General features: G+C 49.0%; 1 protein-coding gene across 4 annotated transcripts in view; it reads right to left on the bottom strand.

Moving 5' to 3' along the window:
- The window catches only part of MTA1 (metastasis associated 1), an 842,399-nt gene that overhangs the window by 290,998 nt on the left and 526,483 nt on the right, over positions 1–24,918 (bottom strand). For all 4 annotated transcript variants that reach the window (XM_085627173.1, XM_085627175.1, XM_085627174.1 and 1 more), the window contains exons 14-15: positions 19,173–19,362; positions 16,246–16,335 (exon numbers count right to left, since the gene is read on the bottom strand). In XM_085627173.1, coding sequence (XP_085483299.1) covers positions 16,246–16,335; positions 19,173–19,362 — 280 coding nt within the window. The remainder of the gene's footprint in view (positions 1–16,245; positions 16,336–19,172; positions 19,363–24,918) is intronic.

Raw genomic sequence — 24,918 nt, 5'->3', positions numbered from 1 at the left:
AAGTAACTTGTTCATCTGAAAGAAACACGTTAGTTAGATTCCTCACCTTAGAATAGATACCCAAGCAATACCAACCCCAATCTGCGAACCGAGATCACACCAGAAAGTCCTGGAGGACAGAACGCCCAAAGAAGCCATCCCTCCGGACTTGGCTGTCTAGGCAATAGTGCCTGGCAAACGTGTGCAGCGAAGCCCACGTCGCCGCCTGACAGATGTCCTGCAAAGGGACTCCCCGTCCCAAAGCAGTAGTAGCCGCTGTGGCCCGAGTAGAATGGGCTCGCAGCCCAACAGGAGGGTCCTTTTTCGCCAAGGAATAACAGATTTTTATACACAAAACGACCCACCGGGAGATGGTCCGTTTATGCACAGCTTTTCCCTTCTTTGCACCCACGTAGCCAACGAAAAGCTGGTCGTCCACTCGGAACTGTTTTGTGCGGTCCAAATAAAAGGAGAGTGCACGTTTTGGGTCCAGACGGTGGAGCCGCTGTTCCTCTTTGGAAGAATGCGGAGGCGGAAAGAAGGTGGGCAAGGTGACAGATTGCCCAAGATGAAAGGGGGTCACCACTTTCGGTAGAAAGGAAGGACGAGGCCGAAGGACAACCTTGTCCGGATGAACAGATAGAAAAGGAGGCTTGGACGATAGAGCCTGGAGCTCACTCACACGTCTAGCCGAGGTGATGGCTACCAGGAAAGCAGTCTTAAGAGTTAGAAGACGAAGAGGACAATTGTGAAGAGGCTCAAAGGGAGCGCACATCAGGAATGTTAAGACAAGATTCAAGTCCCACTGAGGCATTACGAAAGGGACAGGAGGGAACGTGTGAGTAATGCCTTTAAGAAAGCGTGACACTACGGGGGACTTGAAAAGAGAGGGCTGATCAGGAAGCCGTAAGAAGGCAGAGAGGGCAGCAAGATAACCTTTCAAGGTACCCAGGGCAGAGCCCTGACGGGCCAAAGAAAGAAGAAAGAGGAGAACCTCAGAAAGAGGGGCGGAAAGGGGATCCACAGCCTTTGCTGTGCACCATGCCACAAATTTGTTCCACCGGCAGGCGTATACCGTCTTTGTGGAGGGACGCCTGGCTGCCAGAATGATATCACAGACTTCAGGAGGCAAGTCAAATGGCATCAACTGCCGCCGCTCAATCTCCACGCATGGAGGTGGAGGCTGGACAGGTTCGAGTGGAGGACCGTCCCCTGCTGCTGCGACAGAAGATCCTCCCGAAGGGGCAGACGTATCGGAGGATCGGTCAACATACTGAGTAGCTCGGGATACCAGTACCTTCGTGCCCAATCCGGAGCCACCAAGATGACTTGGGCCCGGTCGCGCCTGATTTTCTTCAGCACTCTGGGCAGAAGTGGTATAGGCGGAAAGGCGTACAACAGACCGCAACTCCACTCGCGACGAAAAGCGTTGCCGAGCGAGTCCCGCCTTGGAAATTCCAATGCGCAGAACTGCTGACATTGCGCGTTCTCGTCGGTGGCGAATAGATCTAACCAAGGCTCTCCCCACTGCCGAAAGAGGCCTTGCGCCACGTCCGAGTTTAGACGCCATTCGTGATCCATCATGCACCGGCGGATGAGTTCGTCTGCTCTGGCGTTCAGAGAGCCCGCCAGATGTTGATCCACCAGGGTGAAGCCCTGGTGTTCCAGCCATGTCCAGAGGCGCAGAGCCTCCTGACAAAGGGTCCACGACCCCACCCCGCCCTGTTTGTTGCAATACCACATGGCGGTGGTGTTGTCCGTGAACACCTGCACTACACTTCCCCGGCCAGAGGGAAGGAAGGATGTCAGTGCAAGTCGGATCGCTCTCAGCTCCAACAAGTTGATGTGGAGGCGAGACTCCGCCGGAGACCTGAGGCCTCTGATCTCCGCCTCTCCCATATGGCCACCCCATCCCAGGAGGGACGCATCCGTCACTACGACATGCTCCGGTAGGGGTAGGGAGAGGCTCTTGCCCGTGACCCAATCGCGGTCCGTGAGCCACCACTGCAACTGCTGTGCAGTGCCCTCCGAGATCAAGACATGGACGGACAGGTTGCCGTGATGCTGGGCCCACTGAAACTTCAGGTCCCACTGCAGAGCCCGCATGCGCCGCCTGGCGTGATGCACTAGTAGGAAGCAGGAGGCCATCAGCCCCAGAAGCCGCAACACTAGCCTGACCGAAACCCAGGATAGAGGCCGAAAGATGGGAATCAGGGCCTGTATATCTCGGACCCGCTGTTCCGGGGGATGAACCCGGAACTGCGCCGAATCGAGAACCGCTGCGATGAAAAGGAGCTTCTGAGAGGGGCTCAGGTGTGACTTCGGCACATTGATGGAAAACCCCAGCAAATGCAGGAGATCTGCCGTAGTCTGGAGGTGGGAGACGACTGCCTGGGGCGAGCCTGCCTTCAACAACCAGTCGTCGAGATAGGGGAAGACTGGAACCCCTGATCTGTGCAGATGAGCTGCGACCACCGCCATCACTTTCGTGAACACCCGAGGGGCACTGGTAAGGCCGAAGGGGAGCATGGTGAACTGAAAGTGCTCCTGACCCACCGAGAACCGCAGGTAACGCCGGTGGGCCGGCAGGTCGGGGATGTGGAAATATGCGTCCTGCAAGTCCAACGCTACCATCCAGTCTCCAGGGTCGAGGGCAGCTAGAACCTGAGCCAAAGTCAACATTTTGAACCGTTCCTTCCGGAGGAAGGCATTGACGTTCCGGAGGTCCAAGATAGGGCATAGGCCCCCTTTGCCCTTCTTGGGAACCAGAAAATAGTGGGAATAACAACCACGACCTACTTCTGGGCTCGTAACGCGCTCGACGGCCTCCTTGGCCAAGAGGGTCGAAACTTCCTCGTGTAGAAGAGTCAAATGATACCCCGAGAGACGGTGGTGCTGCGGTGGGATGGCTGGAGGGGTCGTCTCGAAGGGGAGGGAGTAGCCCCTTTGGACGATTTGCAGCACCCACCTGTCCGAAGTAATGGTACGCCAGTGGAGCAGGTGATGGCGAACCCGGCCTCCCACTGGCGTGGAATGGGCCTGAAAGCTCGGACTAGGAAGGCTTTGAGGCGGATGCTGCCGGGGTGGATGTGGACTGACCGCGTCGTCCTCCAGTACCGCCTCAGCGGAAACCACGTCCGCGACCGCGTGCAGGCTGGTTCTGCGGCCGGTGGCTAGGCGGACGTGAGTAGGTGCCCCTTCCTTGGCCACGAAAGGAGCGAAAAGCGGAAGTTTGTGGCTGCGGGGCCGAGAGGCCCAAGGACGTGGCCGTAGCCCTGGAGTCCTTGAAGCGAGCCAGCGCACTGTCCGCTTTCTCACCAAAAAGGCGAGCGCCATCAAAAGGCATGTCCATGAGGGTGCTCTGGACATCCCCTGAAAAGGACGTGGACCGCAGCCAGGCGTGACGTCGAAGCGCCACCGTGTTAGAAATCGCCGTACCCAGCGAGTCCGTAGTGTCGAGTCCACATCGGATTGCATGGCGCGCTGCATCTCTCCCATCGGCCAGAGCCGAGGAAAGCCGCGCCCGGGCCTCCTCCGGGCACAATGGCAGCACGTCCTCCACCGCATCCCACAGAGAGTGGGAATAACGGTCCAAGGGACAGGCGGTGTTCAAAGACCGCAGGCCCAAACTGAGCGAGGAGAACAGCTTCTTACCAAACTGTTCCAGTCTCTTGGAATCCCGGTCCGGAGGAGCGGACGGGAAGGAGGATTGGGAGGTAGAGGCCTGGATAACCAGACTCTCGGGGGTGGGGTGTTGGGACAGAAAACTGGGGTCGCCCGGAGCAGGGCGGTGGCACCTGGCAACGTTCCTATCCACAGGAGGGACTGTGGAGGGCTTGGACCAGGTGCCCTGCAGAACGTCAGTGAGGGCCTCATTGAATTGCAGCAGAAGCTCAGTGGAGCATGCGGCAGACTGAAGCACCTCAGTGAGGATGTTAGTCCTCACAGCCACGGCAGGCAGCTCAAGCCCAAGGGCTTCGGCCGCCTTGCGCAGCACCACAGAAAAAGCTGCACCCTCCTCCGAAGCCACAGTCGGAGAAGAGATGAATCCAGTGTCCGGTGAGGTATCCAAACCACTGGCCTCCCCCAGTTCATCTGCCCAGTCCTGTGCAAGTTGGCCCTGAAGGGCCATAGGGTCGTCAGACCCCTCCCATTCGCCCCCGTCATCCGATTCCTGGTAAACAGGAGGAATGATCGGAGCCGGTCGATAGACAATATGTGTCACTAGCGGCGTCGGGCGGCGCCGCATCGGCGTCGGAACAGGGGCTGAACCGGGGATCGACTTCGACCGGAGCCGGCGTCGGGGGTGGTATCGGTGTCGGCGCCGGCGGAGGAGGCGTAACGAAGTCGACCGGCGTCGACGGGGGTCCAGGCTCGAGCCCCTCGGGGAGCTGCGGTGTCGGGGCCGGAGCCTCCAACGGCGCCGGAGCCGCCGGCACGCGAAGTCGCCCAGTCGAGTCCGCGGGGCCCGAAGGCGCGCCAGCGGGCGTCGACGGCGGGGCCAGGCTCCTCATGGCCGAGAGGAAGGCACTGACCTCCGCCGGCGTCGCGTCAGTCCCAGGGACCGTCGGGTATGGGGACTTGCGCGGCGCCTGCGGCTCCTGAGGAGCCGCGGGGGTGGAACCACCCGGACCCTCGGCCGAGTCGCGCGACCGGCGAGGGGAGTCCGAAGAGAGGTGTCACCTCTTGGACTTCTTGGAGTGCCTCGACTTACCCGAAGACTTCGAGCCAGACGAGTGGCGAAGCTCGAGAAGCTTGCGGGACCGCTCCCGCCTAGCTTTCGAGGTCAAGGCCATACAATCGGAGCACGACGCCGCGTCGTGGTCGAGGCCCAATTAGTACAGGCACCGGAGGTGATGATCGGTCACCGACATCAGTCGGTGACAGTCGTAGCAGGCCTTGAAACCAGGCATCCTACCGGCACCAGAGTCGAGAAGTGACCAAAAAGAGTCGAAAAAGTTAGTCAAAAATTGACTAAAGGGGTAGCTCTCCCCGATCGGCGCTTACTGGCGTGAAAAAAAGAAGAACTGACGTCAGCGCGCGAGGGCGGCGTCTAAGTACTCCGACGACGTCATTCCGGCGCACGACGCCTAGCGACGCGCAAGGGGTATTGCTGACGAAAAATCTTCCCGATCCAGTCTGACTCCTGGGGATATTCTAAGGTGAGGAATCTAACTAACGTGTTTTTTTCAGATAAGATTTTTAAAGAATATTTAAAATTTGCAGAAATTGACACTTAGAAGAAATTTCACAGAAAAACATTCAATGATTTCCTATGGGAGAAAATCTGGTTACTGGCAAGTACAGTTGTAAGTATTTTTCAGAGTCCGTGCTAGGCACCAAGTTCCAGCACTGGGAGCTCACCTAAGAGAAGGTGAGTATTTTCGTTTTCGTTACTCGGCTGATATTTGGTGAATATTTTAAGTTTTGAAAAGTCCACACTTGGAAGAAATTTCAGGAAAAGCCAGTGAATGTTACCCTATGGAGAAAATTGAGTTATCGGTTTAAAGGTAAGTACTCAACTGGCAGAGTTAAGGTTCTGGGCATAGACTCAGGGGTCTCCCAAGGTCAGGTAGGTACAGTTGGTTCACCATCAGTGACACAAGGGCGGCCGGGTGCAGAGAGAGTTAGGCCCAATGTTATCCTATGAAGGATGGGGGGTGGGCCTTGGTTGGTGGCTGCTGACTAGCAGGCCACGCGGCTGTGGGAGCTGGGCTCCTAGTCATTTACTCAGGGCAAGTGGGGAAGTAGATAGGTGTAGAGGTTGCACTGCCAGGGCCACTCGGGCGGCTGGGTGCAGGGTGATTTTGAGCCTCCTGGCGCTCAATTGACTTCAAAGGGAAATCTCCGGTTTAGAAAAAGACTGCAAGCTCGGGGACAAGGATTCTTCAGATGCCACCACCACTTCGAGAGGTAAGTTGGGTAGTTGGAGAATAGGTAGGTACCCCGGGATTGGGCACAGGGGGCCGCGGGGCGCCGTGTGCAGGGGTGCCTTTTGGTGTCGGGAAATCTTACCCTCTGTTGATCGCGGTAGGGGGGGCACCTTGTTCTAAGGCGGCAGGCTTCTTCAGGAGTGTCGAAGGAGGTCCTTGGGTACCGGACTCGGGGTCACAGTCACCGTGGGGTCGTCCTCGTGGTCTTTGTTCACTCCGGCACCGGCCAGGCTTGGCTGGTGCAGAGTGTGCTGGGTTCGCGGTTCCGGGCTGCTGCCAGGGATTAGACATAGGTTTTGAGTAGAGCCTTTACTCATGGGAGTCCCAGGGACTTAGAGCCAAAAGGTAGCCAGGTCCTCCGGGGTTTGTGAGGTTGCTGGCCACAAGAGATGCCGGGTTGGAGCAGGAGCAGTTATGAGGATCGACAGGCCGGTAGGGCTGGGGCCAAAGCAGTTGGTGTCTTCCTCTTCTTAGCAGCTGCAGGGCAGGTCTTCTTTCTTCTTGCTCTTCTTTGTATTTCGGAATCTGGAATCTGGGGAAGGAAGGTTCAGGGTGCCCCTAAATGGAATATGCTACTTACCAGTATGCATCTGTTCTTGGCATGTGGAGCTGCAGAGCCACACACTTCGGATAAGATCGCCATCTGGTGTTGGGCTCGGATGCTTGCAGGTTGTTGTTGTCTTCGAAAGAAGTCTTTTGGTCACGAGATAGGTAACTCCTCCCTTGGACTACAGTGCGCATGGGGATCCACTCCATCGCCAGATTGTTTTTCGCCATGATGGGAAATGATGGTGTGTAGGAATAATGAAAGGATGTCCATGTGTAATGTCTAATTAAGACAATGCTGGAACAGATACAGGTGGGTGGGCGTGGGTGGCTCAGCAGCTCTACATGCCAAGAACAGATGCATACTGGTAAGTAGCATATTCCGTTCGAGGCATATGAGCTGCAGACCACACACTTAGAATAGACTATACAGCAGTGTCTTCCCTAGCGGTGGTCACCTGTATCGGTTGCAGCAGTTTGGAATAAAGTTTTAAGGACAGCCTGACCCACAGAAGCTTGTTGTTTAGCTTGCACATCAACACAGTAATGTTTAGTGAAGGTGTGTGTTGTAGACCAGTTGGCTGCCTTACAAATATCTTCTAAGGGAATGTTTCCTAAGAATGCCATGGAAGCCCCTATTTTGCGTGTGGAGTGCGCTCTAGGGGGAACTGTTAGTGTGCGTTTAGCTTTTTGGTAACATATTTGGATACATTTAACAATCCACCTGGCTATCCCTGATTTGGAAATGGAGTTGCCTTTATGTGGTGGAGAGAAAGCAACAAACCATTGTTTGGTTTTGCGGAAAGATTTGGTTCTGTCATTGTAATACAGCAGGGCTCTTTTAACATTAAGGAATGAAGAGCTCTTTCAGCCACCGAGTCTGGATTTAGGAAGAACACTGGTAGCTCGACTGATTGGTTAAGATGGAATGGAGAAATGACTTTTGGCAGGAATTTTGGATTTGTTCTAAGAACCACTTTGTTATGATGTAGTTGTAGGAATGGTTCTTGTATGGTTAAAGCTTGGATTTCACTTACCCTTCAAAGGGATGTGATAGCAATAAGGAAAGCCACTTTCCATGCAAGTAATTGTAGTTCGCATTTATGCAGAGGTTCAAATGGGGGACCCATGAGCCTAGTGAGAACAATATTTAGATTCCACACTGGAGGGGGTGGTAATCTGGGAGGAATAATCCTTTTAAGACCTTCCATGAAGGCTTTGATCGCAGGCACTTTAAATAGTGACAAGTGTTGTCAATTTTGTAAGTAGGCTGCTAATGCTGCTAGGTGGAGACGTATGGATGAGTACGCTAAATTACATCTTTGCAAGTGTAGTAAGTAGCAAATGATATTCTGGATGGATGCATCCAGTGGGGGTATATCATTGTTAGTGCAGTAAATGGCAAATCTTTTCCATTTTGCAGCGTAGCAGGCTCTAGTGGTAGGCCGTATGGCCTCCTTTATAATATTCATGCAGTCTGGTGGTAGGTTGAGGTAACCGAACTCTAGGACTTCAGGAGCCAGATCGCTAGGTTCAGTTGATGTGGATCGGGGGGTCTGATTTCTCCATGGTTCTGGATTAATAAGGACGGGGAGAGGCGCAGTCTTTGGTGTGGAACTAGAGAGAGTTCCAGTAGTGTTGTGAACCAGGGTTGACGTGCCCATGTGGGAGCTACTAGTATCAGCTTGAGAGACTGTTGCCTGAGCTTGCGTACCACGAACGGAATGAGTGGGAGAGGCGGAAAAGCGTACGCAAATCTGCCTGACCAGTTCATCCATATCGCATTGCCCTTCGATTGTGGGTGGGGAAACCTGGCGGCGAAGGTTGGCATTTTGCGTTTTCGTGTGTGGCGAACAGGTCTATGTCTGGTTGGCCCCATTTTTGGAAGAATGGGAGTAGGACTTGTGGGTGTAATTCCCATTCTTGGATCTGTTGGGTTTGTCGACTCAACAAATCGGCAATCTGATTGTGAACTCCTCGAAGGTGTTCTGCTAGCAGGTAGATGTTCTGGGGAATTGCCCATCTCCAATTGTTCTGTCCGAGCTGGGACAGTTGGAGAGAATGTGTGCCTCCTTGTTTCTGTATGTAATACATGGCTGTCATGTTGTCCGTCCGGATGAGGACAGTTTTGTTCTTTAGATGTAATTGGAATGATTTCAATGCTAGGAACACTGCCAGTAGTTCCAGGTAATTTATATGGAGCACTTTTTGTTGAGTGGTCCATTTGCCCCGAGTGGTGTGTCCTAGGAGATGGGCTCCCCACCCTGTGAGAGATGCGTCGGTTGTCAGCACTATCTGTGGAAGAGGCTGTAAGAACGGGACAGGTTTATGGTGTTCCACCATTTTAGTGAGCGATGTGAGCGACTGTCCACTAACACCAGATCCGTAGGTTGTCCGTGAGCCTGGTTCCACTGACGTGCTAGACATTCTTGCAAGGGACGCATTTGAAGTCGTGCATAAGGCACAATGAAGATGCATGATGCCATCATGCCTATGAGTTGCATGAACACTCTTGCTGGGAGAGAGTGTTGGGATTGAAATTATAAGATGAGAGCTTGTATATTGGCTATCCTGGCTGGGCTGGGATAAGCTATGGCCTTGGAGGTATTTATGGTGGCTCCCAGATATTGATGTATGTAGGAGGGTTGTAGTTGAGATTTGGGATAGTTGATGGTGAATCCCAAGTTGTGTAAAAGTTGAATAGTTTGGTGAGTGTGTAGAACGCATTTGTTGAATGAATTGGCTTTTATGAGCCAATCGTCGAGATATGGGAAGACATGAATTTGTTTTCTCCTGAGATGCGCTGCTACTACTGCTAGGCATTTGGCAAATACTCTGGGTGCAGTTGTCACTCCGAACGGGAGGACAGTAAACTGATAGTGTTGCCCGTCCACCAGGAATCTTAGATATTTCCTGTGAGCAGGATGCATGGGAATGTGAAAATAGGCATCCTTGAGATCTAGTGTGGCAAGGAAATCGCCTTTCTGTAATAGTGGAAGCACTTGTTGAAGAGTGATCATATGAAAATGATCGGAGTGTATGTACCGATTTAGGAGTCTGAGGTAGAGTATGGGTCTTAACGTCTCGTCCTTCTTGGGGATTAGGAAGTATAGAGAGTATACCCCTGTGCCCTGATGTTGGAAGGAAACTGGCTCTATTGCGTGTTTTCGAAGCAAGGAGAGAACCTCTTGCTTGAGGAGTGTAAGATGGTCTGGCGACATGGGACGCTGTTTGGGTGGTATATGTGGGGGGGGGGGGGGTATTTGTGAGTTCCAGGCAGTAACCATACTGGATAATTTTTCTTACCCACTTGTCTGTTGTAATGGAATTCCAGACAGGTAGGAACTGTTTGAGTCTTCCCCCGACTGGAGTGGAGTGGACTGGTCTGGGGGGAGTGGAGGAAATTCACTGTTTGGTGGCGGGGGAGGTACGAGTGTTGGTATTTCCTCGACCTCGTCCCTTGGTGTTGTTTCCCCTATATCCTCCTCTAAAATATCCTTTATTGGGGGATGTTTGTGTAGAGGTTTTGAACGTGGAGGAGGTGTCTGCTCCAATATTTTTGGATGCTCCTCTATAGAAGGAGCATCGAAAGGAGCCACGTGGCTGTGGAGACTGCAATGCTCCCATGGACTTAGCAGTCTCGGTGTCTTTCTTCATTTTTTCAAGTGCAGTATCTACTGCTGGTCCAAACAGTTGCTCTTGGTTAAATGGTTGGCTAAGTATGGTACTTGGTACTTCTGGCTTAAAGCCTGAAATACGTAGCCATGCATGGCGTCTAAGAAGTATGCTTGTATAGATTGCTCTAGAGGCAGTGTCTGCGGCGTCAAGTGCACATTTAATTGAGGCATTTGAGTTGAGCTTTCCCTCTTGTATAAGGTCATTTGCCTGGGTCTTGTATTGGTCAGGTAGGTGTTGTATGAGATCTTCTAACTGATCATAGTGAGCCCTATCATAGTGTGCCAATAGGTCTTGTGTGTTGGCAATACGCCAATGGTTAGCTGCTTGTGCTGCTACTCTTTTGCCCGAGGCTTCTAATAGTTTGGATTCTTTGTCTGGGGGCGGTGTATCTCCTGTTTGGGAGTTAGCCCGCTTCCTTGCGTTGGAAACCACCAAAGAATCCAGAGGGAGCTGTCCATTAATATAAGAAGGATATTGTGGGGCAGGTCTATATTTTTTCTCAATTCGAGGGTTAAGTACCCTGGCCCGTACGGGGTCCTTAAAAACTTCTGTAGCGTGTTTTATGACCCCTTTAATCATAGGTAAAATTTGAACTGATTTCTGAGACTGCTCAAAAGTGTCTAAAAGGAAGTTTTCCTCGGGTGCATCTGAGTGCATGGTGACGCCATGGTCAAGTGCTGCTCTGTGTACTAGTTGTCCAACCCGAGGTGGTCATCTGGAGGTGAGGGTTTGGAAGGGTATGTAGTAGGATCAGGTACATCAGGCAGAGGGTAAGCCGAGTTGTCCAATGGTACAATATCCGGATTTGTGAAAGGATCATTAGGATCATTAAGATCATCCGTATCACCCCCTCCCCCTAGGTCATCATCATCCTGTGGAGGTGGTGTATGTGAAGGAGATGGTGGAGGTAATGGTGGTGGAGGCAGGGGGGGTGGGGTAAGAGGTCATACAGGAGAGGAAGGAGGAATGGGTGAAGTGGCTGAGTCCTTATTCTTTACAGGAGCTGGAGAAGGTGTTGTGTCTAGCTTCCTTTTCTTACATGGCACAGCAGTGACATGTCCAGTTTTTGGATTAATATAGATCCTTTTTTGAGTTGGATCTGGGTGGAAAAGTTCTTGGTCTTCAGGAACAGGCTTTGGCGCCGATTTTTTCAGCTCCGATCTAGGTTTTGGGTGATTGGTAGAGTCTTTAGGAGGTGTAGTATAGACCTTAGCCGGTTGTTTCGGTACCGATGAGGGTTTCGGTGCCGATTAAGGTTTCGGTGCCGATGAAGGTTTCGGTGCCGATGAAGGATTCGGTGCCGAAATGGAGTCTCCAAGCTTGGGTGCTTTTGGTGCCGGCTTGTCTACGGGCCTCGATGGTTTCGGTGCCAAAGGTGCCGGAGCCGGCTTCGGTGCCGAGAGGTCTTGTGCCTTCGGTGCCGAAGGTGCTGGGGGTACAATAATATGTTTGCTCGGGCCAGAGCCACCTGAAGGCTTGTATTTCTTCGGAGCTGAGCCCGAAGGCGGGGCTTCTGAAGGTTGCTTTCGGTCGCGACTGGGGCCAGCTGGCGAAGTCTTGACCAATGCCTTTTTTGGAGGGGTTGGGGTAGGGACATCGGTACTCACGCGTTGCCCCGGAGTAATGGGGTCTTCGGAGTCGTCTGCTTCTGATATAATGTGAAGTTCCTCGGAATCTTCTTCCGGGACATCGGAGCCCTCATCAAAGATGTCCTCTGGTTCCGGAGCTGGTCTGTGTGCCATGATATGGCGTCGAGCTCTCCGATCCCGAATGGTCTTCTTGTATCGGAATGCGGTGCAGGCTGGACAGCTGGATTCGTCGTGTTCCGGCGACAGGCACAGGTTGCAGACCTTGTGATGGTCACTGTGCTTGAATTTAGCTCCACATTGGGGGCATTTTTTAAACGGCGTCCTTTCCATGAGCCGCAGGCCTCACGGCGTGGATAGGTTTCATCGCCCGCGTCGACATCCGGAACCGGCCCGATGAATTCTATGTCGAGTAAAGGTGTATCGATGAAAATTATAAAGGTTTTTCGCTTCGAAAAGCTTGGTTTAGAAGTTTTCTACCGGAGTGGAAAAGTTTCATCCGAACCCAATGGCGGGAAAAAAACAATCGGAGGATGGAGTGGATGCCCATGCGCACTGTAGTCCAAGGGAGGAGTCACCTATCTCGTGACCAAAAGACTTCTTCCGAAGACAACAACAACCTGCAAGCATCCGAGCCCAACACCAGATGGCGATCTTGTCCTAAGTGTGTGGTCTGCAATTCATATGCCTCGAACACTAGATTTAGGGGCGTTACAGGTAGGTGAAGGGCAGGGACCAATGGGTCCCTGTCCTGGGGTGGGTACACCCCCTATCCTGCCTCTCTCCTGTGGGAGGGGGGGCAGTAGCCTAGTCCTGATAGGATAGGGCTTCCCATCTTCAAGATGGCAAGGGCCCGGAGATGTGTTTCACCTCGCCTCCCCCACCTGAGGGGTGGGGTTGGCAGGCTGGCACATCCCCTGTCCTTATTTGGGGTTTCCGGCCAAGCTTCTCGCTAGAGTGGGGGGTTGCAGTGGCCTGGGGAAAGCTCACAGAGGCGGCATGCCTTTAAAGCTTCCCCCTGCCTATCCTGGGGGAGGAGATTTAGCACCTCTCCCAGGATGTGCATTGTTGCAGGACCAGGAGAGCAGGGGCTCTCCTACCCAGGGGTCCATCAACATGTCTGCTGTGTGGCAGCCTAGGCGGCCTCAGAACAGACGTGGATTGTAGGTTAGGTTTTTAGGGAGCATCTCTAAAATGCCCTCTGGGGTGCTTGGTACATTAAATCCCACACTGACATCAGTGTGGGTTTAATGTGCTGAGAAGTTTGATACCAAACTTCTCAGTCTTCAGTGTTGCCATTGTGGTGCTGTGGAGTTCGCGGTTGACGAGCTCAGCAACATGTACTCTTAAAAGGCAGCACTGCACTTACAGTGCCCAGGAATGGACCTGGGTTCTGTAGGGGCACAGGGCTCCCGCTTCTGTGCCCACACCATTGGCATAGGGCACCCAGCTAGAGGGGTGGCTGATGTATGTCATGGCAGTGTAGGTGAAGGGCATGGCACACAGGGATGTGTGCCATGTCGACTTTTGTCTTGCACCCAGACACCTAGCCTGCAAGGGCAGTGTGTGTGTGTAAGGGTACAGGGCCTCTAAGGGTGGTACAATGAGTGCTTCAGCCCTTAGAGGCCTTCCCTGGTCACAAGGCCCTGGGTACCATTTACCAGGGGCTGACATGTGGCCAGGGTTTGCCAATTTGGGTTTTGTGTTTATAGGGAAGGAACATAGGCCCTGTGCACCTGATTGGCAGGAGTCCAGGGTACACTCCGTCAAAGTACATTCAGCAATTCAGCAAAAAGTGGGGGCATACCATGCAAGAAAGATGGCACTTTCTCACAGTGATGTCGAGCCCAACAGTAACGGATCGTTTTCTTCTGCCGGAATGATCGACATGCCTCACAGTTGATTTCTTTGTGCTCCGGGGATAGGCAGAGGTTACAGACTTCGTGCAGGTCCGTGTATGGGAACTTAGCACCACACCAGAGGCATTTCTTAAATGGAGTCCGTTCCAAGGACTGCTGGCGTGGTCGGCGCAGGTAGGCCTCACGGCCCGCGAAGCTACCAATCGAAGTCGTTGGATTTTACGATGCACGTGGAAAGGGAAATCGCAATCGAAAACAATACCGTTGAGTGGTAAGGATTGCGCGTTGAAAGGGTTCGAAGACGATAACTAACTGGAGCGCAGCAATACACATCCGAACCAGATGGCGGAAAAAAACTACCTGGGGATGGAGTCGATGCCCATGCGCACTATCACCGTAAGGAGGAGTCAACTACCTCGTGAACACAAACACTTCTTCGAAGAAAAACAATGTGTAAACATCCGAGCCCAACACCAGATGGCGATCTAAGCTAACGCATATGATTTACAGCTCATATGCCTTGAACACGTCTTTACTGCTAGCACTTTCTTTTGGGACCTTCTACGTCCTTCAGATGCAAGAACCCTGGTAGGGGAATCACCGTCTCCTCACTCGGAGGTCTCACCTTGAGACTGGACTTCCCACCTGCACTGTTCTTCCGTGCCACAAAGGCAAATTTTCTCTCTCTTAGGGTGCAACGAGAAAACTTCTTGCAGCATTGGCACTGCTCAGGAATATGCAGGCGCTGTGAGGGTCCGATTTGGACTTCTTCATCCCATAGGCCTCAGAATTGGGTCAGAAAAGCCTTAAAGCAGTGAAAAAATGTTGAAAGATGTTGAGTGAATCAAAGAAAGCTAAATTCCACAGGTGAACTTTGAAGAAAAAAAGCCTAAAAGGCTGAGTTCACTGCCCCAGGATCCTGCCACCAGGTGCCAGAAAAAAGAACTGTGGCAACTGCTACCTGCTAGGCATAATGGGACACTGGTGGTCTTCGAGTCCCTAAAGGAGCAAACACCGTTTGAAAATCACATAATGGCAGCCTATGGGGCTACACTGTTCTGCTATCCTTCATCTTATACCTTTACAAAAAAGGGTTTGTGAAAGAGATTTAAGCCGTTTTATGAAATTTTCACTTAAAAATTATACATATTCAGGGGTATTTTAACCATTCAGTAAATACGATCTGAAATATTTCTCCAATGTAGCCTGTTTACTAGGCTGCACATTATGTTCCATCTTAAGTTTTTCTGCAGGCATTCCTGAAGAAAGGCGAACGTCTACACTTAAGACGATATTTTATGAAAATGTGCTCCAGGATTCCCGCACGTGGGTGGATCTATTCAAAAGCTTATGACTATCAATGGATATGCCCTACGAGAGAAGGGCACCGTAGTCCGGTCTTCATTTTTTTTCCAGCAGGGATCATACTAGTTTGGACAGTATGGATTTTAATCCAAGCCAGAGAGAGTTCATTGGGAGACATGGGGTTGCCAAGTGACAGCCAAGAATACATGAAAAGGGGAGAGTGGCAAGTTTCTTTCTAGCAAGGGAAACCATCCCTTAACTACATGTAACTACATGTATGGCATATGGTCTGAAACGTTCAATAAAGAAACCTTTTAAAAAAATCCTTTAACAAAGGAACATCATGGGATTCCAGTTCATAGGTGTATCACATTTAATATCCTGTTTCTCCGTGTCAAGGCCATGCTCCATACCGGTGGTCGTGTGTTTCTCCCTGGTCGTTTCAGATAACATGTCCCATTTCAGGTTATTCTGTAGCAAACCGTATGCTCATTTTACACACACCATGCACACCTCAAACACGAAGGAGTAACAGCTGAACAGAAAGCATGCAGCCACGACTATGAATCGCAACACAGCCTGGTAATTTGGGAGGTAGCTATCTTCGGGGAGGTTGGTCGTTCACTTTGGGTGGATCGTTGTCCCTTGAGTTAAGCTCAGCTGATAAACACAACAGCAAAAACATGCTGAGTTCACCGGAAGAAAAGCCAATAGGCGGCCAGAAAATCAAATGAGGAACAAATCACAGGTTTTTCAAGTCTTGCTGGACTTCATCACAACAGTACAACCTTTCCAGATCAGATTAAGAGTAAAATTTGCCCCAATATGCATTAGTATAATATTTTTAAAGTATTTACAAAAAACGTGTTGTAAAATGGCATGGAATTGCATTTGTGAAAATCACTGAAGATTCAATGAGGAAGACCTTTCTAGATGAACGTTAGATTGACAAATTATCCCCATTAAGAGTCGCCAACACTCAATGTATGGGTAGAAGGGCATTACAAGCATGCAGAGGTTTTTTTTTTTGGGGGGGGGGACATGGTTGGTAAAATAAAAAGAAATGAAGCATACCACAAAGGCAGGAAAACAGCAAAAAAAGGAGGCACTTAGACTTGCCTCTGTATTGCAATAATTTTAAGAAAATAAAGAAACTGGGCTTGGATGTTTAGTGACTTGCACACAGTATTTTCGTGCTGAAACTCATCACAGAATTTGAAGTGACATTTTGGGGCACCCCTTTTCTGGTTCAGTGTGTGGCACAAGCAACTAGTTGAGAAGCAAGGAGAAATAACTTAAATCACTGTGAGCAATTAATGGAAAAAACTATCACAATATGCAAAACTATGTTTATTTCACCTATATATCGCAGCACTGTCTCTAAAGGCTTTCGAACAATTTGCTTCAATATCAAAGGGCTCTTTGCTGCTTCTGGTAATCGTGTTGTACCTGTGAAGGATTAGAAAGCAATAATTTGGTTACATATATTTAAACAAACATTTTTTTTAAAATTCACAGTGCCCACAAAGGTATACAATTACGGACAGGAGCTGCTCAGAAATGCCTGTAATACTGTGTTTACATTTTTCTTGTTAAATTTATTTTATCAGAGTAATTCACAAAGACATTTTTAATGATTCAAAAATACCCAGTTTTCAGACTTAATGGGAAACAAACAGGAAATACTATCCTGAAAATGTTAACTATATTCCCAAGCTCTACCATGACTGAGGTTAACAAGCATTGGCATAGCCAACAGGTCTCACCTTTGGGACCTTAGAAGTGTTATGCTAGAGCTATTGGCTTTGCCAATGTGTTTAAGCTATGTTGTAGAGCAGTGTACCTGCTGTGCAGTTATGTTGAAAGTTATAATAAAGTGTAATAAGCATTTTGTTACCTTATATATAACCAATTAAACCTTATGTACAAACGAACGACCCTATTAAAAAAATTAATAGTAAATGCCTATGCCTTTTATTTTGGTTTTTAAAACATAAATCAGACATTGTCATTTACAAAGGCAATAGCTTAAACCCGCGTAAATGCGAGACCTATTGCATTGCAAATGCCCGTTTACATCACTCTCTACTTTACTGCATGCTGAGTGCCTTTGAGCTTTCGTTTTGAAACATTTGACGCATCCACCAACCACACACGACACCCAAATTCTTCCTAGATGGGTCACTCTATTAAGTCTCCTGCTGCCAACCATAAGCAACAGAGTAGCTTTTTACTCGACTCTGGAAAGCGCTTAGAGACGCGTCAGGTGGATGAGGCGCTACATAAACGTTCGAAAAAACAATACTGTATCAAAGAACAATACTATGCCAGAGGCCTAATATGAAAGAAAAGGGACTATTTAAACTTTTCACCGGTACTGTATCCCAGAAAAACGGTTTCGCTTTTAGGCACTGTGTAAAAACTGTTGCAGGACATTTTTTTTTTTTTTAAACAACAAATTTTATTTGGTCATTTTGCAGTATATCGGGCAGTAGCCCCACAGTGACAGGTACGATCATTTGGACAGTATATGCAGCAAAAACTATTTCAATAAGAATAAACAGGCCCTGTCAAACAAGCAGGTAAACAAAAAATAAATACAATATGCAGACAGTGGTCAAATCCCAAGATACAGCACATGATTCAACAGATTCTCAGTATACATTACTATAAGATGGTAATACAAGCAAACAACAGTTTGGGGTGATGCCAGGCGGGAAGCAAAGGGTATCCCTTATGGGTCCTCCTCAGGCATGGGTTGCTGGACATTTTACTAAAAATATGTTCAGGCGGGAAAACAATTACATTAAAAAGGAACTCTACTTGACTCAAACTTTCACGTTTTACTGGCATCAACTTAACTGGCACAGTGTAAACGCTTTTACTGCAGTAGCAACATGCAATTTTGCAAATGTCGGCATTGCTACAAACCAACTTTAAGTAGAAGTTCATTTTTGATTATATTTGTTAGACATAAAAGGCCCCTTCCAGAAAACAACTTATCTATGGTGAAAGTCACAGGAAGTAGACTGGCCTTGAGGACTTTTGCCCTTTAGGTGACTGACTCTTCTCCAGCCCAACCAGGCTTTCAAGCACTGACCAGCATGCCCTTAAAGAGAGTACTATGAAGATAAGGATGTTTCTTTTTTTATCAAGCTCGTGAACATAAAAGCCTGGTCAGTAAAATCCTGAGAGTAAAGCTGGCGACCGTGGAGGGTCATTAATGAAAGAATGCATGGCTGTCCAGCGGCCTTTATCTGTGCTCTATTTGCATGTATGAATGTTGCGGGTCTGATCAACTGCAGATGGCAGGAAGTTCTCACCACACGCCAGCTATGTGCAGATGGGAGGTTGTCCGGGGGCCTGGGAAGCAGCCCGGAAAGAGATAGCATGCAGGAGGAGAGGCGCGTGTACGAAGGATAACATTCCACAGAGCAGCAAAGCAACTTTAAACAAAATAATAATGCTCGTCTGCAACCTGGAAAGGAAACTTCACGGTACATATCTCGCCGTTTCTAGAAATATCCTCAGCATCCCAGCTGTGAAATAGAATTGTCAGCTTCAAAGACTTCTCATCCTATTCACTTTATAAAATAAAAAAGATACCACAATTTCTCCCAAGATAATATTGGAAAATGCACTGTTAGGGCTAATAATTAATCGTATGCAATAAAGCACCATGCACAGTAGCTTATACATTTATAACGCGAAATACTGACCCAGTGGGCTTCAAAGCGCTGTACAGTTCTGTGTATACAGTATGCATTATACGGTGGGAAGCATGATAGCAACTGCTCATAAACAAAGGGATCGGCTGAGGGGAAAGAGGAATGGAGGAGGGGTGCTATGTCTGGCTTCTGTCACAGTGGCAGTGAAAGTAACCGGATACTGGAATGCAGCCTGCCGTGCAGCTGGAACACTGTGAGCCGCTAATTACTGTGCTCGCTTCAAGGCACATAGGCTTTGGGAGGGGACATTTAAAGATAAGGCGGGACATACCCGAGCCTTTGGCCATTTGCGTGCTTTCTTTTGTGAAAGCCTTACCAATGGCCAATCAAATGTGTGGCCGTAAAAAAGAAAACACGAGGAAAAGCTCTGGGAGTTGGAAGTCCTTAAGCCTCGCAGAGCATGCGCGCTGGCTCAGGCGTGACCTAAAAAGGAAGTTACAAGCTTACACATTAAGAATATGCTAAAGTTAATGCTAATGGTTTTTTTCCACTCCAATCACTTCAAAACCTATGTTGTACTGCAAGCAGAACTATCACATGGAACAGTTAAAAACTTACATTCGGCTTTGATAGCTGCAGTGTTGATTGGTATATACGGGTGTCTTGCCGCATACAAGGGATGCAAAATATCTCGGCACAGACGTCTTGCTATCCTTGTCAGCTTTGTTGTGTGGAGATAAAAAGCTTGCCGTGTCTTCATTGCGAACTTGGGGCTTCCACTGTTGCGTACTGGCAAGCCATGAGGACTCTGTAGGAAACATAATAGCAAACACATTGACTAATATAGCATCTATCAATAACATACTCAAAAATGGTATATGGGATTCTTTGTCAAGTTTGTTCCATGTGTATGGATCCTACATCAGGCAGCAACAGATTAAGTATTTGATGCGGGGAAAACATTTGTCAGAAATCAAACTAGTTACTTGCCTGTATCAATACATTTGCAAATGAAATGATTCTAGATTCACATGCTGTGCATTATTCAGCTTGTTTTGTGTGGTTATATAACTTGAAGTGTTCTTCCATGCGTCTCCTCCATTATATATATTTTCCCACACATTTTCTACTATTTACCCCACCCCATTCAATGCTTAATTTTTAAGTAATGGGGTTCAGAATGTCAGGGGTGTAGAATAAAGAGTCTGTGCAGTCTTCATTCCTACTCACTCCACCTTTGTCTGCCACCAGTGACAGGCTGTCCCTTTATACCACTCTAGAAGGTTCTTTTCCCACGCTTTTACAGGCTCTATTTTCCTCATCTTCCCCATTATGCGTTTTTCTGTCACTTGCTCTTGATAAAAATCTGACCCTCACCTGCAACCACCAGCTCAAATTAAACCCTGGTTCATGTAAATATAGAAAAGATGCAAAACAGGTAAATATTCAGATAAGGACTAGTTTCTATTGAAGCACCAAGCTATTCTAAACTCACAATGTGCACTGTTATATTCCTGAGTTAGGCCCACGTAGTGAAGAGGAATATGCTACTTACCAGTATGCATCTGTTCTTGGCATGTAGAGCTGCAGATCTACACACTGTGCATAGATCGCCATTTGGTGTTGGGCTCGGATGTTTGCACTTGTTTTTGTCTTGGAAAGTCTTTGGAAGTCACGAGGTATGCGACTCCTCCTTTGGATCATAGTGCGCATGGGCATCGGCTCAAGCCTCAGATTATTTTTCGTCAGCAGGGAAATGATGGAGCTTAGTAAGAAACAGGAAAGATGCCCATGTATGCTGTATCTAAGTAAGATAATACTGGAACAGATAAAGGCGGGTGGGCGTGTGTAGATCAGAAGCTCTACATGCCAAGAACAGATGCATACTGGTAAGTAGCATATTCCGTTCGAGGCATATGAGCTGCAGATTACACACTGTGCATAGATTGTATAGCAGTATCCCCTCCTAGCGGCGACCACCAGTATCTGTTGCAGTAGCTTGAAATAGTGTTTTGAGTACAGCCTGGCCCACACTACCTTGTTGTTTAGTTTGCACATCTCCACAATAGTGTTTTGTGAATGTGTACGGTGTAGACCATGTAGCTGCTCTGCAGATATCATCTAAGGGAATGCTCCCTAAAAATGCCATTGAAGCCCCTATCTTTCGTGTGGAGTGGGCTTTAGGAGGAACAGATAATGTACGTTTTGCTTTGTGGTAACAAATTTGTATGCATTAGACAATCCACCTAGCTAGCCCAGATATTGATATGGGGTTGCCCTTGTGTGGTGGTGAGAAAGACACGAATAGTTGTTTGGTCTTACGAAAAGGTTTTGTTCTCTCTATGTAGTGCAGTAGTGCTCTTTTGTCATCTAAGGTGTGAAGAGCTCTTTCTGCGACTTTGTGGCTGCGAGAAGAATACGGGCAGCTCCACAGATTGATTGAGGTGGAAGGGAGAAATGACTTTAGGGAGGAATTTAGGATTAGTTCGGAGAACTACTTTATTAATATGCATCTGCAGGCAGAAAGGGTTCTTGAATGGTTAGTGCTTACAGTTCACTAACTCTTCGTAGAGAAGTAATGGCTACTAGGAAAGCAGTTTTCCACGTTAAGAATTGTAGCTCACATTTATGTAAAGGTTCAAATGGAGGTCCCATTAGTCTTGTGAGAACGATGTTTAAATTCCAAACAGGCGAAGGTGGTACTCTGGGGGGGAATTATTCTCTTGAATCTCTCCATAAAGGCCTTTATGGCAGGTACTCTAAAAAGTGAGAGATGTTGTCTATTTTGTAGACAGGCTGCCATGGCAGCAAGATGCAGTCTGATAGACAAATAGGCTAGGTTGCATCTTTGGAGGTGTAGTAAGTAGACTATGTTGTGTTGGATAGACACATCTAGGGGGATCAGTGTTGTTGTTATGGCAGTATATCACAAATCTTTTCCACTTGGCTGCATAGCATTCTCTAGTGGTAGGCCGTCTAGCTTGTTTGATGAGGTTCATACAGTCAGGAGGAAGGTTAAGGTAACCTAATTCTAGGACTTCAGGAGCCAGATCACTAGGTTGAGCTGAGCTGGGTCTGGGTGTTGGATCTCACCATGGTTCTGGGTTAAGAGGCGTGGAGAGAGGTGTAGCTTTTGGTGCGGAACTACGGAGAGTTCCAGCAGTGTGGTGTACCATGGTTGTCTGGCACAAGTTGGAGCAACTAGGATGAGCGTTAGGGAGTGTTGCTGTAGTTTGCGCACCACTAGCGGCATGAGCGGGAGGGGCAGAAAAGAGTACGCAAATCTGCCTGACCAGTTCATCCATATCGCATTGCCTTTGGACTATGGCGGCGAAGTTTGGGCATTTGGCGTTTTCTTGGGTGGCGAAGAGGTCTATCTGTGGTTGCCCCCACATCTGAAAAAACGGTTGAAGAACTTGTGGATGAAGTTCCCACTCATAGATTTGTTGTGTTTGACGGCTCAACAGATCGGCTATTGTGTTTTGGACTTCTGGGACATGTTGGGCTAGGAGAAAAATGTTCTGAGGTATAGCCCACCTCCATATGCTCTGTACGAGCTGAGAGAGCTGCAGAAAGTGTGTCCCACCTTGTTTTTGGATATAATACATGGCTGTCATGTTGTCTGTGTGGACTAAGACAGTCTTGCCTGATATTTGTTTTTGAAATGCTTTCAGGGCTAGGAATATGGCTAGTAACTCCAGGTGACTAATGTGGAGTAACTTTTGCTGAGGTGTCCACCTGCCCTGCATGGTGTGATGTAGTAGGTGAGCTCCCCAGCCGGAGAGCGATGCGTCCACTGTCATGACTATTTGAGGAACTGGCTCGTGGAACGGTCGCCCTTTGGAAACGTTCTTGGTGTTCCACCATTGCAGAGATCGATGGGTACGACCGTCTACCAACACCAGATCTGTTAGCTGACCTTGAGCCTGGTTCCATTGGCGTGCTAAGCACTTTTGGAGAGGACACATCTGGAGTTTTGCATGAGGCACTATGAATATGCAAGAGGCCATCATCCCTATGAGTTGCAGGAACAGTCGAGCTGGAAGAGAGTGTTGCGGTTGGAATCTGGTGAGAAGAGCTTGCATGCTGGCTATCCTGGCGGGACTGGGAGAGGCGAGCGCTCTTGAGGTGTCTATTGTGGCACCAAGGTATTGTGTGTGGGACGGTTGCAGCTGGGACTTGGCGTGATTTATTGTGAACCTCAGGTCGTGAAGTTGTTGAATGGTGGCGTGGGTGTGTTGTACACACTGATTGTATGAGCTGGCTTTTATGAGCCAGTCGTCTAGATATGGGAAGACATGGATGTGTTGTCTTCTTAGGTGTGCTGCCACCACTGCTAGGCACTTGGTACACACTATTGGTGCTGTGGTGACTCCAAATGGGAGTACTTTGAATTGATAGTGCTGACCATCCACTACGAATCTGAGATATTTTCTGTGAGCGCTGTGAATGGGAATGTGGAAATAGGCATCTTTGAGGTCTAGAGTAGCAAGGAAGTCGCCCTGGGAAAGCAGAGGGAGGACTTGCTGAAGTGTGACCATGTGGAAGTGGTCTGAGTGTATGTATAGGTTTAAGGGTCTGAGGTCTAAAATAGGCCTTAGAGATCCATCCTTCTTTGGTATGAGAAAATAGAGGGAGTAAACTCCCTTGTTTCGTTGGTGCAGGGGAAATGGTTCTATTGCACTTTTTTGTAGGAGGGAGATTACCTCCTGCTTTAATAGTAACAAATGTTCTTGTGACATTGGATGGTGTTTGGGTGGTATGGTTGGGTGGGTAGATGTTAGTTCGAGACAGTAGCCTGATTGAATTATTTGGTGGACCCATCTGTCTGAAGTGATGTTTGTCCAGGCAGGGAGAAATTGGTGGAGTCTTCCCCCGACTGGAGTGGAATGGTCGGGGGGAAGTGGAGGGAAGTCATGGGGTGGGGGTGGAGGCAGAGCGGAAGTTGTAGTTTTTGCCTCTGCCTTTGCTGTTGTTCCCCCTGTAACCACCCCTTTGGTAACCTCTAGTAAAGGTGGATTGGGCGGGAGCTTTGTAAGAGGTGGAGGGGCTATCCGAGGAGTAGCCTCGATGGGTGCTTCTGAAGGATGAGCGACGAAAGGACCGTCTGGGAGCTTGCGATTGCAAGACTCCCATAGATTTGGCAGTGTCTGTATCCTTCATTTTCTCAAGGGATACGTCTACATTGGGGCCAAATAGGTGCTGTTCAACAAAGGGCTGATTGAGTATAGAACTCTGGACCTTGGGTTTAAAACCTGATATGCGTAACCAGGCATGCCTGCGCAAAAGAACACTGGCGTTTATTGCCCTTGAGGCGGTATCTGCTACATCTAGGGCACACCGGATGGAGGTGTTAGTGATGGTTTTACACTCCTGGATGAGTTCACTGGCCCTGTTTTTATATTTGTCAGGGAGGTGCTGCATTATGGACTCAAGCTCGTCATAATGTGCCCTGTCATACGTGGCTACCAGCGCTTGGGTGTTAGCAATGCGCCAAATGTTTGCTGCCTGTGATGCTGTGCGTTTGCCAGAGGCGTCTAGGAGTTTTGATTCCTTGTCTGGTGGTGGTGCGTCACCGTGTGTTTGGGAATTTGCTCTCTTCCTTGCATTAGAGACTACTAGGGACTCTAGTGGTGCGGGGCCCTTAATGTATACTGGGTCAGTAGGAGTAGCTTTATACTTCTTTTCTATTCTCGGATTGATGACTCGAGCTCTAACTGGGTCTTTAAAGATCTCTGGTGCGTGCTTAATGACCCCTTTAAGCATGGGCAGTGTTGAGGTGGACCTTTGTGTGGTATCGAAGGTGTCCATAAGAAAATCCTCCTCTACTGGGTCTGTATGCAGGGCAACCCCGTGGTATTGGGCAGCTCTGTGAAGGAGCTGGTTGAATCCAATATTGTCCTCTTGAGGGGTAGGCCTGGAGTGATAAATATCATCCTGTGGGGTGTAAGGGACATCTGGGACACTGTAATCATCCCAGGGGTCAGGGGAGCCAGTAGGAGTAGGGTCCCCAAGGGGTTGATCATCTGCACCTCCCCCTGCATCATCTGAGGTTTTATCATCATCTACTGGGGTTGGTGATGGTGTAGGAGAGCGGTGTGGTGGGGGAGGGGGAGGAGGAGGAAGAGGAGAAGGGATCCTTAATGGAGAGGTAGCGAAGTCTCTCTTCTTTGGTGGCGGTGCGGGCGCAGGCGTTTCCAGTGGTCTTTTCTTGATGCTGAGCATTAAATGACTAGTCTTAGGATCCTTCATTAGAGTCTTTTGGGTAGGATCGGGACGAAACAGTTATCTGTGGGAGACAGATCCTTCGGAGCCGAGGGCTTCGGTGCAGTAATTTTTTTCGCCGTCGACTCGGTAGCGGTTC

The sequence above is a fragment of the Triturus cristatus genome, chromosome 9 (assembly GCF_964204655.1).
Source record: "Triturus cristatus chromosome 9, aTriCri1.1, whole genome shotgun sequence".
Classification (NCBI taxonomy): domain Eukaryota; kingdom Metazoa; phylum Chordata; class Amphibia; order Caudata; family Salamandridae; genus Triturus; species Triturus cristatus.
The sequence above is the reverse complement of the archived record's forward strand: the minus strand, read 5'-3'. Positions and strand labels throughout refer to the sequence as shown.